The 16,596-nt window shown below is 58.2% G+C and overlaps 1 protein-coding gene across 3 annotated transcripts in view; it reads left to right on the top strand.

Moving 5' to 3' along the window:
* The first annotated feature begins 10,872 nt into the window (after positions 1-10,872).
* The window catches only part of LOC103533640 (receptor-type tyrosine-protein phosphatase V-like), a 32,840-nt gene continuing 27,116 nt past the window's right edge, over positions 10,873-16,596 (top strand). For all 3 annotated transcript variants that reach the window (XM_030465544.1, XM_030465545.1, XM_030465546.1), the window contains exons 1-5: positions 10,873-11,377; positions 12,367-12,430; positions 14,718-14,984; positions 15,400-15,669; positions 16,200-16,466. In XM_030465544.1, coding sequence (XP_030321404.1) covers positions 11,306-11,377; positions 12,367-12,430; positions 14,718-14,984; positions 15,400-15,669; positions 16,200-16,466 — 940 coding nt within the window. In that variant the 5' untranslated portion in view covers positions 10,873-11,305. The remainder of the gene's footprint in view (positions 11,378-12,366; positions 12,431-14,717; positions 14,985-15,399; positions 15,670-16,199; positions 16,467-16,596) is intronic.

The following is a 16,596-nucleotide window of genomic DNA, read 5'->3' on the forward strand; positions in this document are numbered from 1 at the left end:
CATCCGTGACTCCCTGAGCCTCCGGCACCTTTGGGTCCAGTGCTCAGCCAGGGATGCTCTTGCTCCTACCGATGTGACTGGGAGCTCAGGACGTTCTGCAGGGTTTTGGAAATCAGCCCATGTCCCTCGCTGCCTAAACATCATTCATGAAGGTGAAGTGGCTGTCTCAGGATTCATCCGACTCTGTCCAATCCCAGCTGAGCCAGATGGAATAAATCCCAGCATCCGGCTGTGGCTGCTGCAGGCAGCCCAGTTACAGCATCAGGGGGACAGAACTGCCTGGCCTGAGGACAGCCAGGACCCGGGAGCTGAGCGAAGCACCTCTGCAGATCTCTTGTCCTGAAGAACAACCTCTCCCTGCTCCGGGTTCCTCTCACTGAGCGCATCCCCAGGGACAGACCGTGCACGCTGTCCCCACATCACCAGCAGCCAGCACAGACCCTGCAGAGGAGCCCGGATCCTGGGGCATCCCCCTGGAACAAAGCTGATCCCGAGGAGGAAAAGCCAGCAGGAGGGGACAGATGACCTTCCTCTCTCTGCCAGGGACTCTCTGCACAGAAATTTCTCCTGCTGCTGCCTGGCTCTGGCTGGAAGCAATCGAGCAATTGCAGTTTCATTTTGCCAAGGCATCCAGCACTGCTCCTGCCAGCTGCCCTTCTCCTCAAGGAGAATAAAAAGGATGGTTCAGCACCTGGATTTCTTACATAACTGTTTTTTGGGAGGGTTTTTTGTTGGTTTTTTTGTTTGTTTGTTTGTTTTTTGTTTTGTTTTTTTTTTGTGTGTGTATGTGTGTGTGTGTGTGCTTTTTTGTTTCTTTTTAAATTTTTTTTGTTTGGTTTGTATCTTGTTTGTTTGTTTTTGTTCTTGTTTGGGTTTTTTTGTGCGTTTTTTTTTCTTTGAATGACTGCTGAGCAGAACTACTTCTAGTTTCCATAATCAGATATTCTCCTACATCTCCTGCATACCAGCTGATCTTTCCTTCAACTTTGCACACAGAAAGGCAGAGGCAAAGCAGGGGAGCCACCAGCCTCACCTGTGTGGGACCATCCAGAGCTGGGGGGTTGTGTGTTAAAGGGGGATGTGTGGACACAAGGAACAGTTCTCCTAGGAAAGGTGCTTTAGGTCAGCATCTTTTATTCCTCTCCACGTATGGGAACAAACTCTCTCTAGCTTGGGCATGGAGAATTGCTTCTAGTTTGAGTACTGAGGGTAGAAGGGAATCTAAGCCAGGATGTGGGACCAGAACCTCAAGGTCTTGAGACCTGACTCTTTATCCAGCAAATGCTGGAGAAGCCACAGAACCATAACAAGAGCCATGGGGCTACTTGGACCCAGGCACCCAGGACGTGCTGATGCCCCACAAGGGGACACAACTCCAGTGCTAGTGGAATCTTGCTCATCTATGTGTTGCTTGGGCTTGTCTTTCCTGGCTGCCTCCAAGAGCTCTGTGCTTTTGGAAAGGCTTCCTGGAATCCTTTGTGTGCCTCAGTTTCCCCAGGAGCTATCTACCAACCTCACAGGGTGGCAGCAGACAGAGGTTTTCCCCAGGCCCATCTTCTCAGGAGGCTCTGGACCACAACATTTCCTTGCAAAACACTGTGAGGTACCTGGGCGGGAAGAAAGCCCCCAGGAATAAAAATCTCCCCCCCCCAGCTACTCCCCATCTCCAGCACATGGGGGACAAAGCAGCTCCCTGTGCAAAAGGCACAAAAAAGCCCTGAAAATCCTGGAGACCCCTCATGTCCTGGGCCCCTTGGCAGGCTGAACCCAAGGGACCCAGTGGCACAGCCTGAGCCTTGCTGCCTGCCCCACAAAGCTGGGATGGGTTTGTTCTCCACAACCCCACTGCCTCCAGCCCTTGCTCTGCTTTCTTGTGGGGACACTGAGCAGCTTCTCAGCTGGGGCTTCTTAATAACAGGAAAGAAACTTGTTCAGGAGGGGCAGGAGGGCGGGGGAGACACAGAGAGAAAGGAAGTGGTTAGAAAGTAGTCGCTTCCATTTTGCTGCTAAAGAACCTGTGCCCCCCGTGCTGTTGGGCGGGGGGCAGTGGGTTCTGGCTTGTCACAAACCTCTCTGGTTGTTGAGCTTGTTACTCCTCAGTGCCTTATCTGCTGGCCTCTCCTCCAGGGGTCAGACAGTCTCCAGAGGGTGACATTTGCTGGCTGGCTTTTAGGGCAGCCACTCTGCCAACAGCCTCTTTTTAATAACTCTCAGAGAAGGAGGGGAAAGATGGTGTTTGTCAACTGGAAAATAGCTGTTTGTTTCCCTGGAGACCTGGTGGGATGGTTCCAGCACCCCTGCTCCTGGTACATCCAGGACACAAGGGAGGTCAGTGAGGAACAAGCAGGAGCTGGGCTGGAGGCTCTGGGCAATGGCGATGGGTGCTGGGTGGGCAGCACCCCCAGGCAGGGTGACCTGGCCTGGGTCCACAGCTGCATATGAACTTTGCAGGGGGAAAGTCTGGGCCCACAGTGTGTCCTGCTCTTGTCCCTTGCCTTCAGTAGCATTGGCAGCACAGAGCCACTCCTGCTGACAGCAAAACCCTCATGGTCCCTGTGCAGAGCTGAGGGTGTCAGTGGGTGGCCTTGCAGGTGATGAGTTTGTCAGGCCATGGAAAGTTGTCCCTAAGAAACCCCAGCAAGGCTGTGTCAGCAAGTGGTGTCCAGCCTGGTTTGACCTAGGTAAGACCACACGTTCCTGGATGCTTTCAGTCCTGAGAGGAGAGGAATAACGCTGTCCCCTTGCTGCAGGTCTCTGGTAACAGTCACAGCCAATCCTAGAGACTTTTTTGTGACCTTCTCTGCTAGATGTCAAGCAGCAGGAACTTGATTCCTTGGTGAGGATCTGCTCTGGGACCAGACTGCCCTCTGCAGAAGTCCTCTGCCCTGGTAGTGCTGGAAGAGTTGCTCAGAAAACAGGAAACCACTTGACCAGGAAAAAACAGTGCAACGTTCCCTTATTCAGCAATGTTTCTTGTTTTAGACTTTCCCAGCCAAGCAGCTAAAGCCCAGCAGCAGCCCAGCTGATCCCCCTGAGCCTTGGTCAGTCCCTCCCAGACCCTGCAGCCAGCCCAACCCAGCTGCAACACCCATGGGAGAAGCAGGACAGCGTGGCTTCATTACCTGGATGTCAAGCTCAGTGCTAATGACAGCCCAGGGAGGGATGAGCAGGCTCAGAAGATTTTGACACGTCCCCTTTACCAGCCTCCTGCCTGCTCTCCCTACCTCCCCTCCAGCAGCAGAGCTCCTCTGCTTCCCAGTGCACACGTGGTAAAATGAGGCAGGGTGGCTGTGCTTCAGCTCAGGGTGAAAATAACTTCTGGCAGTGCTTTGGGGAGGGATCAGCTCTCTCAGTCTGGCACCTGAGAAGGTTTCCACACCCCACAGACCCCCCATGCCCTCAAGCCATGGACACAGCGCTGGGGACGCCCAGATGGGGTGTGTGTGTGAGCAGGTGACAGATCTCCCTCTGCAAGCCCCCCTGAATGGTCCCACTTCCCGAGTCAAGCAGCAGAGGCTGTGGCTGAAGGGACATACACTTCACAGGGATCTGGAGTAAAACTTTCAGTAGGCAACGTTGGAGGGATCAGTAGGCAACTGATCCTCCATCCCTCTGCCACCGCCTCACCCCTGCTCCAGGAGACAAGCTTGTGCCAACAAAACCTGGAGCAATCACTGTCCGTGAGGCCTCAACTCATGGCCAAGAGTGGGATGGCCCAAGAATGTGGCCAAGACACACCCCAAGAAGCAGCTCCTGTTGTGATGGGCCCGTGTCCCCTTCTGCTGCTCCCCAGGGCACTGTAGTCACAGCAGCACCAATGGGCCTGGGGACAGTGGCTCTGAGGGGGCTGCAGCTGAGCTGGGGGCGGGGGGGGTGGTGGTGGAGGCAAAACGGGGAGGGGGAGACCCCCATTTGGGAAGAAGAGTAGAGGCTTCTGGATGAAGAAAGCAGGAGGCGCCGCTGACAGCCGAAGAGTCGGACTCGTGTTGTATTTGGCTCCGGGTTCGGCAGGAGATGCCAGAGGGAGCTGTGCTGCCAAACCTGCAGCCATTCTGCGAGGAGCAGACAGCCCCGGGTGCCACGTCGCAGTCTCCCGGGGACCCCCGCAGCCAGACCTGGGTCCCTCTGCCCCTGCACAGCTCCATCCCGCACCCCTCCCTAAGCCCGGGGGGAGGACACAGGGTGCCGGGGGGCGGGAGGGGACAGGGGCTCAGCGGTGCTGCTGGGGGCAGGAGGTGCGGGGGGGATGCTCTGCCCGGCCAAGCTCCCTCCCCGGGAGATGGAGGATGGGCAGGCCCTGTGTTTACCGCTCAAAAAAACCCAGACCCATCCTCCCCAAACCGAAAGCTTTCGTGTGCAAATGCAGCCGTCTGACAGGTTTGTTTTTTATACAGGAAACTTTGAACCAGGGGGCGGGGAGCTGGTTTCATTTTTTGAGGTGAGTTTCTCGGTTAGGGGCGGTTATTTGCAAGCTGAGCCGCTTTCCAAATTTGGAGGCTGTTTCCAGGGAGCTGCTGAGCAGGACAGGAGGGTCCAGGGTTTCCTACTCTCCCTGCTGTTTATCCTGGGCCAGCATCACCTTCCCTCTCTCCCTTTCCTCAGCCAGGGTGTACTGGGAGCCACCGGGAGGGCCGGGGCCGGTGCTGGGGAAGCTCAAACTTCCCGAGCAGCATCTGAAATGTGTGTCACCCTCATGGGACCAGAGCAGGTCAGGTGCAGAGGTTTTCCCCCCGGCCCAGGCTCCAGCAGGGAATGCCCTGCTCCCCCGTGGTCCTCTTGTGAGGAGACCAGGAACACCAGATCGAGGTCTGGTTTTCAGCTGGGACTGCAGGAGATGGGGTTCCTCATGCTCCTCATGCTCACTGCTCTGGGATTTGTACCCCATCCTTCTGCATCTGAGATGGGAGAGGAGGTAGCTGGGGACCTGCTCCTGTGGTCCCAGCTTTCCTCTAAATCTACTGACCAGACTTTTCTCCTTGCCCTCAGAGAGCAGCAGGCCACTCGTTCACCATGGTGGGGATAAATGCCATCCTGAACGAGCTCTTGGGATTCTCAGCACCTCCTGAACCAACTCATCCACTCCTCCCCATCCCCCACTTGATGTAGGACTGAGGGTGAGCAGGGTGGTCTCACTCTGGCCTGGTGGATGGGGCTCTGGGCAGCAAAGCCTTTTACAGTCACAGTTCACAGACACCTTCAGGGCTGAAGCATGGACCTGGGTGTCCCTGCACTCACAGTGTCCCTACACTCACCGAGTGTTCCTGAACTGAGGCTGGCTCTGCAGAGTGTGGTGCAAACCCTGAAGAGGTGCAGGGAGGTGTGACCCATGGGCAGCCCCCAGCACAGATGTGTCCCCCACCCTCCCTGCCCTGCAGACCCTGCCACCCCAGGACTGCAGGAGGCATCTCCATCCATCCATCCAGCTGATCCCTCCTCCTTGGCATCCTGCAGCAGACACACAGGGCGAGCCCAGGCAGGCAATCCCACGGGACCAGCCCAGACCTGAGCGTCGGGGCTGTGCTTAAACGGGAGTGAACAGCGAGTGTGAGCACGCCAGGCTGGCACTGTTCACACCAGGCTGACACTGTGCACACCAGGCTGACACTGTGCACACCAGGCTGACGGGAACCACGCTGGGGATGCCCACCAGGAGAGGTACCGGTCCCACTCCTTGTCTCCCCCTTTTTTCCCAGCCAGGTAGTGGAAGCGAGGATGCATGCAGTGGGGAAGGGGGTGCAGACCCTCCTTGCCCTGCCAAATCCCACCCCTGGCCCCCGGGAGGCCAGCTGCTGTGCATGGCTGTGCCAGAAGCAGAGCCTGGCGCTCGGCAGCAGTGTCTGTGCAGTGGGGACCTTGTGCCTGGGCTCCCCGACGTGCTGAGCTGTGGGTGAGCACCAGCAGTTGCTTCCTGGCTGCTTTTTGGCTCTGCGAATGTGGCACCCTGGTGGCACTGGCCAGCCTTGCAGCCAGCCTGTGCTGACCCTGCATCACAGGGTGGGAGCAGAGCCCCACAGAGCTCCAGCAGCTGTTAGCAATGGGGTGGGCACTCCTGGGGCCCATCCAGGTTGCTGCCCTGGATGTGGGGCAGGACCTCTCCAGGCTGACCTCAGCCCTCCCTGCCTGGTGCCAGAGGACTGTGCCCACTCACCCTGGGAGCAGCACCCACAGCCGGGGGGGGAGAGGGATGGGGGGGGGTAGAGCAGGTCTGCCCGGCTCTGCCAGCTCTCGGTGTGCTCTGAGTCACTGACAGCCCTGCTCTTCCCAGTTCTCAGGCAACTGGTTCACACCTACAGCCCTCCCAGCAGCAAGCAGGGGGAGTGTAGAGCATCACCCCAATATAGCGGTCACTCCTGCCATGCCCACCCACAGAAGGGGTGAGACCCCCCTGCCTGCCTGTCCTCTCAGCTCTGCGAAATAGGTAGAGCTCCAAGGTCTGGTAGCACGGGCAGGAGGCAAACAAGGGAGCTGGCAGGGCACCGTGGGGAAATGATTCAACACTTGCAAGGGACTGAAGGAAGAGTATCCCCCTGCTCTGGGGTTCAGGGCTGGAGAAGGGTGGCGTGTGAACCTTGCAAAGAGAGAGGTCCCAGCAGCACCTGCACCCTTTGATGCCTCTGCCCCCAGGGCAGCCTCTTCCCCTTGTTCCACCCTGGCAGCCCCAGGCAGCACTTGGCACCTCAGAGGTGGCCAAGGGGAGAAACTGTGGCCTGGGGCAGTTCACAGCCCTGGTGGGCACAAGGAGAGACAGGGACTGGAGGGACAGGAACAGGACAGATGCTGCTGCTGCTGGGCTGAGGCAGGACAGGAGCCCCAAAGCTGCTCCCAGCCCAATCCCAGTGGCACCAGTGCCCCAAGTCATGGGGCAGCACACTGTCACAGGATGCCAGGTGGGATGCAATGGTCCTGCCCAGTGGCAGAGCTCCCAAGGGCTGCACATCCAGGCATGGACACAGGCTCCTCCTCCATGCATTGCTCCTGGCATCATGCCAGGCTGTGGCTATGCCCTCCCTGGGTGGCAAGGTGAGCTGCTCAGGGACTTGCAGTCTCCTTGCCCACAATGCTGTCCCCTGGCATCAGTGTGCAGGGACCCTGCCAGGCTCTGCCTGTGCCCAGCCTGGGCAGCATTGCCCACCAGTTGTCAGCACACACAGAGCCTGGGACACCAGGATGCTGGGCTGTACACACTCTGCTGCCCACTCTGCTCCTCTTCACTCCAGGACTGTGCTCAGGGATGATTCAGAAGGGACAAGTGATCTTCATGTCCAAGGCACCTGGAGCAAATGCCAGTGATGATCCCGATGGGGCCTAGGACAAAGACAATCCCCCAGCCTTGCAGAAGGTGGTGGCTTGGCTGCACAGGCCCTGAAGTCTCAGGGATATCCCCCCCAGTTCAGCCCAGCAGAGCTTTCAAGTGCTGGTGGTCAGCTGGGAGTCCCCATCCCCCTGCCCCTTGCAGTGCCTTTGCTGCTTCACGGAAAATGTGATGACTCGGCAGGCTCTGAGTTTCCAGGCCTGGTTCCAGCTGCTGGGTGGAGAAATCTGCAGTTGTTTTTGGGTCTGGCACAGGGAAAGGCTTCACTCTCGGGTGGACCAGAGGGGTGATCTGCCACCCCCTGCTGAAGATGGGTTCTCTGCCCTCACTTGTGGCATGGTGTCACCGGGGTGGCTGAAGTGAGGGCAGCACTGGTGTGTAAGGAACATCAGCTTCTGTCCAGTATGGGAGGCAGCTGAGTCCCACAGAGCCAGGGCTGGGCTCCCTCCCACCAGTGCTTTGGGCTGGGCAGGCTGCCTGGCTGAACTCAGAGAGCACAACCTCCAGGGGCTGGTGTAGACGTGTCACCATGGTCAGCAAAGGTGCCAGCTTTGCTTAGAATCATAGAATCATAGAATCATAGAATCATAGAATAGGCTGGGTTGGAAGGGACCTCAGAGATCATCAAGTCCAACCCTTGATCAACTACTGCCACAGTCACTAGACTATGGCACTGAGTGCCATATCGAGTCACTTTTTAAATATCTCCAGGGACGAAGAGTCCACCACCTCCCCAGGCAGCCCGTTCCAATGTCTGATCACCCTTTCCGTGAAAAAATTCTTTCTAATATCCAATCTGAACTTCCCCCGGCACAATTTAAGACCCTGCCCTCTTGTCTTACTGAGAGTTGCCTGGGAAAAGAGACCAACCCCCGCCTGGCTCCATCCTCCTTTCAGGTAGTTGTAGAGAGCAATGAGGTCTCCCCTGAGCCTCCTCTTCTTCAGGCTGAACAGCCTCAGCTCCCTCAGCCTCTCCTCATAGGATCTGTGTTCGAGTCCCTTCACCAGCTTGGTTGCCCTCCTTTGGACCTGTTCGAGAACCTCAATATCCTTCTTGAACTGAGGGGCCCAGAACTGAACACAGTACTCAAGGTGTGGCCTTACCAGGGCTGAGTATAGGGGCAGAATCACCTCCTTGGACCTGCTGGTGACGCTGTTTCTGATACATGCCAGGATGCCATTGGCCTTCTTGGCCACCTGGGCACACTGCTGGCTCATGTTCAGCTTCCTGTCAATCCAGACTCCCAGGTCCCTTTCTGTCTGGCTGCTCTCCAACCACTCTGTCCCCAGTCTGTAGCGCTGCATGTAGCGCTGCTTGCCCTGTGACAAGCCAGCAGTAGCATGTGGAGGCTGGGAAAACCACTGAGACACCTCTGGGTCCATGGCCAGAGGTCAGTGTCACCCTGGTGGGCTGCCAGGAGTCCTCCTGAAGCTGGTCACCTCTCCTGGATGCAGAGGTGAGTGGCAGTGGCACAGCATGGCCAGAGGCTTCAGGGACACTGACGTTGTGCTCCAGGAGTCCCAACTCAGCTGCCTAGAGCAGAGACCAGGGAGGACAGGACACACATCCTTTGGTCCCTGGGCAGGCCAATGCTTGAAGAAACTTCTTTGGTGGTGGAGCTGTACCCTCATGCAAAGCAATGGCAGCAGAAGTTGTTTTCTAAGAAGCTGGAGTGGCTGGAGATAGATCTGAGCAGTTTTGCAGAAAGGTTGGTGGTAGGAGTGCTGGGACTGTGGGCAGGTAGATGTATTGAGTACACATGGGCTCAGCTTTCTCCCCAGCCAGACAGGGCAGACTCAGCCAGGCTGAAGTTTCTCAGGACTCGGGTGAGTGGGTTTGTCCTCCTGCTGGCCTGGAGCTGCTCTTTGGTGTGCTTTGAAGCTAGAAGAGGAGCCCCACCTTGACTCTGTAGCCTGGGAAATTTGCCCATCTGTGGCACTGCAGGGCACACTCCTCCTGCCCCCTGCCTCAGACACTGGGAGATACAAAATCTCTTCCCAACATTTTCCTTGAGAATCTCATTTCCAGCCCACCAAGGCCCTTATCCTCATTTCCAACCCTGGCTTCATGCACCAGGCACCCCTCCAGTTCAACTTTGTCATCACTTGCCACACTCTGGGGATACTACAGAGTCCCACCCTGGCCTCAGCTTCCTCTCAGCTGGCTGCAGCCCCCCAGGACTGGAAAAGGAGCCTTTCAAAACAATCCCCAGCCCAGTGGGGACTGCAGCAGCCAGCCCCAAATCTACTGCTTCAGCCTGTGGAGAGGGTTGCCCTCCATCTGAGTGGATGAGGACACCACCTCCAGTACCTGTGTGGGTCCATCTTAGGGTTGGCCAATCCTGAGCATGGCAAGGTCTGGCAGCATGGCTGGGTGACCCCAGCTCCCAGTAGGTTGGTCCAGAGACAGTGACCAGAAGGGCCCCTGGTTATTGAGCTGTTTCTCTGTGCTGGGTTGTTAACACAGGTGAGGAAGGTGACAAATGAACCCTCTGCTGGGCTGAGCAGCAGGGCCAGGGCTCCTCCACCCTCAGCCTGCTCCAGGCAAGGGCCTGGACCTCTGCAGAGACATGACTGTGACCACGGACCAGGACTCCTGGCACCAGTCCTGGGACTGAGGACCTGGGGAACTGGCTGTCCCCATGCAAAGGGAAGAGGACTCGTGTGCTCTGTTCCCTTTCTCAGCCTGGGGACTGTCAGGAGATTTGGGGGATGGAGCTGGGGTAGGAGATGTGTCCTAGCCCTTGTGTCCCCCTCTCTTCTCAGTTAGGTGCAGGGGCTTTGCCTAGACACTGGGGGCTGATCTGTCTGTCACTGTCCCAGCTGACAAACCTGAGTTTTTAGGGCAGGGAATCTGTTGTCCTGGAGCCAGCAGGGAGATGTGTTCCACCCTGGCAGCACCATGGCTCACAGCAGAGCTTGAACAGTCCCCATTGGTGGCCGTGCTGGCTACTGGGAGAGACTCCCAGGGCCACACAGGCTGTGCTGGCTTGCAGAACAGATGCACGACTGAATCCCTTCCAGTACTGTCCCAGATCTCCAGCGCTGATGTGAAGCCAATGGCATCTCCGCTCTGAATCAGAGCTGGCATCCTGCCACGCATCGCACAGGCCCCGCACACGGATGGGGAGGGGAGAGGGGGCACAGCCTGCTGCCCATGGCCGCACCCCAAAGCACGGCTCCTGCCCCCCACGAACAGGGCCGGGCACAGCTCAGACCCCGCCAACCCCTCGAACGGGTGAAGCCCGGTCCGGGTCCAGGTCCGGGTCCATGCCCGTGGGATGCTGTGCAGAGGAACCGCTCCTAGAATGTGCCCCCAACCCCTCTCCCTGCTCCATCCCCCCTGCCCCATGGGCACCACCCGAGCCGTATTCTCCGGCGTGACTGAGGCTCTGCTCCCCGGGACCCGCACCCTCAGGGCCCCCCAGCACCCATCCCAGCGCCGCCTTCCTCCCCTGCTGGGGGTTGGTTTGGGCACACCCCCCTCCATCCCAGAGCCGCCATCTGTCCTGTCCGGTCTCCTCCCCCCTCCGCCCCTCGCAGCACCAACTCCAACTCCGCACAAGTACAGATGGCCGGAGCGGGCTGCAGCCGAGGAGAATCTCAGTCCTAGTCCCAACCCCAGCCAGGGCCACCCCCAAAGAGCCCCCCGGCCATCAGCTCACTGGCCGCAGCAGCCACACGCTGACACAAGGACAGCTGTAGAGCTACCGCAGAGGGACACAGAGCCGCGGGAACAATAGCAAATGCCCACAGCGATCGGCACACACGCACCGGACCTCTCCCGGGCCGGGGGAGCAGCTGGCAAGGCCAGGGGGACAAGAGCTGCTGTCCCTGGCCGGGACCCGCCGATGTCCTCCTGCCACCCGCGCTCCTAAATCATGTGGCGACTCAGGCCGTGAGAGGAGGGGCTGGCTGGGGACAGACACTGCCAAGAATCTACCGAGCCATCCCAACTTGTCACCCCTCTCATCCGCAGCCCCCCCGGTTCCCATGAGGCCGCCGCTGCCACTGCTGGTGCTGTGGGTGCTGTGGGTGCCGCGGCTCCCGGGATCGCTGGCAGAGGTAAGCGCGGGGCTCCCCACCTCCCGTTTCTCCGGACGAGCTCCCGCTTGCAGGCTCGGTGGGAAGGGGTTTTGCCGAGTGCTGCGGGATGGATGACTTCGTGGCTCTGAGGAATTACGCCATGGCTCTGGTGCCTCCCCCTCCCTGCAGCTGCACCGAATTACCGCCGGTTGCAATTCGGAGCTGGCTCTGTCCTCCGCTCCCCTCGCCGTGCCCCCTCGGTCCCCCCGTTCCAGCGGGTTCCTGCTGCCATGGTCCCGCTCCCTGCTCCGGGACCCCGGGGATGCTCCTCCCAGCCCCCCCACTCCCTTCCTACCCGCCCCACATGCTGCCCAAAGCCCCGTGGCCAGCGGGGAGCCGGGAATGAGTCAGGCAGCAATGCCGGGGGGAAATAGCTCCAGAGAGATGATTACTCCTCTGTGGCTTGTTGCGGGACAGGGAGTGGACGGAGATACTTCCTTTAATGTGTGGGGAGCTCGCCTCAACCAAAGCAGGGCACACCCTGCTTGCCAGCAGACCGTGGGCAGGAGGGTGTCCTGCCGAGGGTGCTGGATGCTCTGGAGCATTCTGGCTCCCAGGGATGGCAGATGGTTGGAGCTCTGGGGTCCCTCCAGCTTCCTGCCATGATCGTGGGAGGGAAGGTGCCTGCAGAAGAAATGAGATTGCCAGGGCCTGTCCTGAGCTCCCTTCCTCCCTCCCCAGATCTTCTTCCCCTTGTGCCCCGGCAGTTCTGGTGGGATGTCCTCCCCTCTGAGCATGGCCCCAGGGGGGTCTGCAGTCCCCCAGGGTAGCCCACAAGCTGCATTCTGCCTCCCTGCCTCGGCTGAGGGAGAGAGATGTGAGCTGTCTCCTGGTGCACACAGTCCAAATGCCATGGCACAGTGAGACCTGTCCCCTGGCTGGCCACAGGGCACCTCTGCCAGGCATTGGTCTCAGCTCAGAACATCTCACCTTACCACCGCTCTGATGTGACACCTTCAATCCCCCAGGGTGAGGGATGCAACCGGACAGCAGAAGCAGGGCTGGAGGGAGAGGGTGCACAAAGTTATACAGGTAAGTCACAATTAAAGAGGGTCCCAGGCTGCAGAGTGTGGTCTTGGTGCCCAGGAGTGGTGAGAGGGCAGGGCTCTTGGACTTGAGGAGCTTTGTAAATACTCTGCTTTAGACTTACTGCAGGCCAGGGGAGGGGAGGAAGTTGACTCCATCCTCCTCCAGCAACCAACCTTATGAGGAGCAGTCTGGCAGATGGACAAAGCTCCAAACTGTTTTGTTCACACAGAGCATGGAGTGGGCTCAGCAGCAGCAGAGGCCTTGGTGCCCTTCACAGAGCCGCAGCAGTTGGCTGTGCAGGGTCACAGAATCCCAGAATCCCAGGCTGGTTTTGGTTGGAAGGGAGCTTAAAGTTAACCTTGTTCCAACCCCCCTGCCACAGTCAGGGACACCTCCCCCAGCCCAGGGTGCTCCAAGCCCCATCCAACCTTCAACACTGCCAGGAATGGGGCAGCCACAGCTTCTGGGGGCAACCTGGGCCAGGGGCTCAGCACCCTCACACCGAAGAATTTCTTCCTAAGAGCTCATCTAAGTCTCCCCTTTTTGATATGAAACTGTTCCCCCTTTTCCCATCTCCCCAGGCTTTCCTGGAGCCCCTTCAGGTCACTGGAAGGTGCTCTAAGGTCTCTCCATTGCAGCCTTCTCTTCTCCAGGCTGAACACCCCCAACTCTCTCAGCCTGGCTCCAGAGCTGCTCCAACCCTCAGATCCTCTCTGTGGCCTCCTCTGGACTTGCTCCAAAAGCTTTAGGTCCTTCTGGTGTTGGGGACTGCAGAACTGGGCCCAACACTAGTCCTAGGGCCTCCAAAATAAGAAGGACATGGACTGCACTTCATGGGGCAGCCCTACAGCTCTGCTGAGCTGCCCAGGAATGGCTGCCCAGCTCAGTGCTCACATGGAGCAGACCAGTGTCAGGAGGTTTCTCCCAGATGATCTGGAGGCACCTGTCAGGGCCTGGGGATGTACCTGGGTGTGTTGTGGTTACAAGAGGTCATCTCTGAGGACATGACCAGTGTTGTGATCATGGGCCTCAGGGCTGGAGAATGCCTCTGGGCCATTTTAGGTATTAGTGCACTTGTAGTGTGGAGGTGAAGAAGATGATTGCCAAGTGACAGATGGAGGCAGGTGATGTAGTGTGTTGGAAACCCAAGAGAAGCAGACAAACATGGGTGTGGAACTCATACATTCATGAGAGAAGAGTGAAAAACTATCCCTTTTTGAACTCCACAAAGGGCATGATGCTTCAGGAGATGAGCCATGCCCTGTGTGACAGTCCTTCAGCCTCTCTACCCTCCAGGCAGAGCTCTGGGGCAAGAGCTGTGCTTGTTTAAAGCTGTCTTGCCTTGCCAGGTCACATGTAAACCTGTTCCAACATGTTGCACATCATAAATTTTAAGTGCTAATTATTACACAAATCTCTTATCACTAGAGCTGTTCTGGTGTTTCCCAGAGGCTGAAGGCATCAGAGAGCTCATCACTTCCAGCCAGGCTGGGAAGTCTGTGACTGCTGCTGGAGGCAGAGATGGAGCCTACGGGGCTCACATGCCCAGCCTGGTCCTACCAGACAGGCTCTGTTCTCTTAGCAGAGGTGATTCCTGAGCAGCTCCAAAGGCAGAGGTTCAGTAGGAGTTTTGGCCACTGAGCCTCCAATTAGACCTGTCCACCACACCTGACACAGCTCAGGAGGTTGTTGTGCAAATCTGGCTCCACATTTTCTCCACAGACAGTGTCCTGCTCTTCCCATGTAATCCCTGCAGTGTGCAGGACACTGGGGAGTTGGTTCAAGGATTCCTTTGCCCTCTCTTCTGCCAGAGCCCACACAGAGACAGAAACTATTGCAGGGATTGTAATGGCCCCACTGCCATTTTACTTCTCCTTCCTCTGTAGCCACTGCCTTGCTTCTACAAGGTGGACCCAGAGCCCTGCAGCATCATCTGGGGGGCTCAAACCTACCAAGGTGGTGAGCAATGGATTATACCCAGCCGGGGCAACTTTTCTACAAAGAACCAGGGCTGCTTGGACCGAGCATGTGATGGCTTGAAGCCTCCTGCTCTGTCTCTAATGGAGTAGATGGTACCTTTCACATGGTACCTTTCACCCCAGCCCATGGGGGGGGCTGAGCCTTCTTGTGTTTCCCAAAAGCTTTTGGTAGCCCTTGGGGTTGAGAAGCCTGACCAGAGTGATGGCCTGGGCTGAGGTGTGCAGTGAGGAGGGGTGGGCTGGGGAGCCTGGCCACTGGTCACCAGCAGCTCCACAGCTCCTTGGTGAGGGTCTTGGCTTTGCCTGTGCAGGAACAGCCCTGAACCTCAGCGTGAGTGACCGCGGCCGGTCAGACTCCCTTCTTCTGTCCTGGGATGAGCCCACAGAGGGTGCCGAGGGATATTCGCTGGTCCTCTCCTCCCTGGGGTCAGGTACACATCTGCAGAATGGATCTGCTGGACCCAATGTCACCACCTTCTGGTTCCACGGGCTGACCCCTGGCACGGGCTACAAGATTGAGGTGACAGCCACACTTGCGTGCATGGAGAGCATCAGCCAGACAGTCACAGCACAGACAAGTAAGGGGTTCCCCAGGGACTGCAGAGTCAAAGGGTCTCTCAGTGCCTCTACCAGTGATGGTCACACTGCTCTGGAGGGTGCAAGGTAGAGCTCTGCGTGTAGTCTGTGAGTTCATGGGGATGTTGGGCCTTTCATCCCTTCCAAAAGTTTCAGGGTCCTTCCCTGGTCCCAGGGGTCATTGCATGGATGGGATCCACACTGTGTCTCCTGGAATAATACAGCTCATGTCAGACAGCAGTGGTGGCTGCAGGTCTGGTGTTCCTGGGAAGGCAGGAGGTGACTTGAGCCCCAGGGGATGGTGCAGCCCTCACAACCCGTGGGAGCTGGGCAGCTGGTGGGTCCGTGCCTGGGGGTTGTGTCCTGGCCAGTTCAGGCCTCACCAAACCAACACCATCTGTGCCATGTCCAACCCAGGTCCCTCACCTGTTAGCAACCTCAGCCTCAGCAGCAACGGGAGCCCTGGAGTGCTCAGGGCATCTTGGGCACATGCCCAAGGCCAGCGGGACAGCTACCACCTTGCCCTCTACCACAGTGAGTCCCAGATGCTGGTGAGAAATGTGTCTGTCCTGCCCAGCACCTCCACCTTCCTCTTCGAGGGGCTGCTGCCTGGCAGTGAGTACGCCCTGAGGGTCAGCACCAAGTCTGGAGCCAGGCAGGCCAGCACCAGTGTGCACCAGTGGACAGGTGGGTGTCCTGCCCCAGAGGAGATGATGGGAGAAGGGGTTGGGTGGGATGGGTGCTGCTGGGCTGGCAGAGATGGAGCTGAGGAGGTCTCCAGGCTCAGGATGGGGACTCAGTGTAGGGTGGGGACCCGCTGGGAGTTTGCCACATCCATGCTGTGAGCCGAGGGGAAAACCTCACAGCCCAGCCCTGCTTTGCTGGACCTGTCCTTTGGGTTTGGGTGCTCCATGTCCCTATGGGAGAAGGGCAACCTGGGGATGCTGGCAAAAGATCTTGGCTGGTGGGAGCTGCAGAAACCTTGCATTGCCCAGACTGCCACCCCCTTGGCCCTGCAAAAAGAGTGTGACAGTATGGAGGGACCTCAGGAGCCCCTCAGCCTGCCTGGGATGGGACACAGGGGACATCCCTAGGCAGACCCTGTGCCAACCCAGTGAATGAAGGGCACCCTGCTTGGAGAAGGAGGAAAAGGAGGGTGTGTCCAGGGAGCTCCATCGCCAGCACTGAACCTTGCTGCCTCCTGCTTTTCCCCACAGCTCCCTCCATCCCCACCCAGCTGACTCTTATCCCAGGCTCCAGCACCAGCCTGGTGGCCTCCTGGGGCAATGCCACGGGGGCTGCCTGGCTGCACCTCGTGCTCCACAACCTCCTCACCCAAACTGTGACCACCACCCTGGCAGCCAGGAGGGGCCTCACCAGCTTCTCCTTTCAGCACCTCCAGCCAGGCACCCCGTACTGGCTGGAGCTCAGCACCACTGCAGGGCCCTACACCACAGCAGGGCCAAATGCCACCTCTTGGACATGTGAGTATGGTGACCAGGGGTGAGGGAGGGCCTCAGTGGCCTTGGCTTTCTCCCTGCTTCTGGTCCAGCCCCTGAATACAAAGGCTTCCTGACACATCCTAAGGTACAGAGGCTGCTCCAGGACCCAGAG

This window comes from Calypte anna, chromosome 26, assembly GCF_003957555.1.
Source record: "Calypte anna isolate BGI_N300 chromosome 26, bCalAnn1_v1.p, whole genome shotgun sequence".
Lineage (NCBI taxonomy): Eukaryota > Metazoa > Chordata > Aves > Apodiformes > Trochilidae > Calypte > Calypte anna.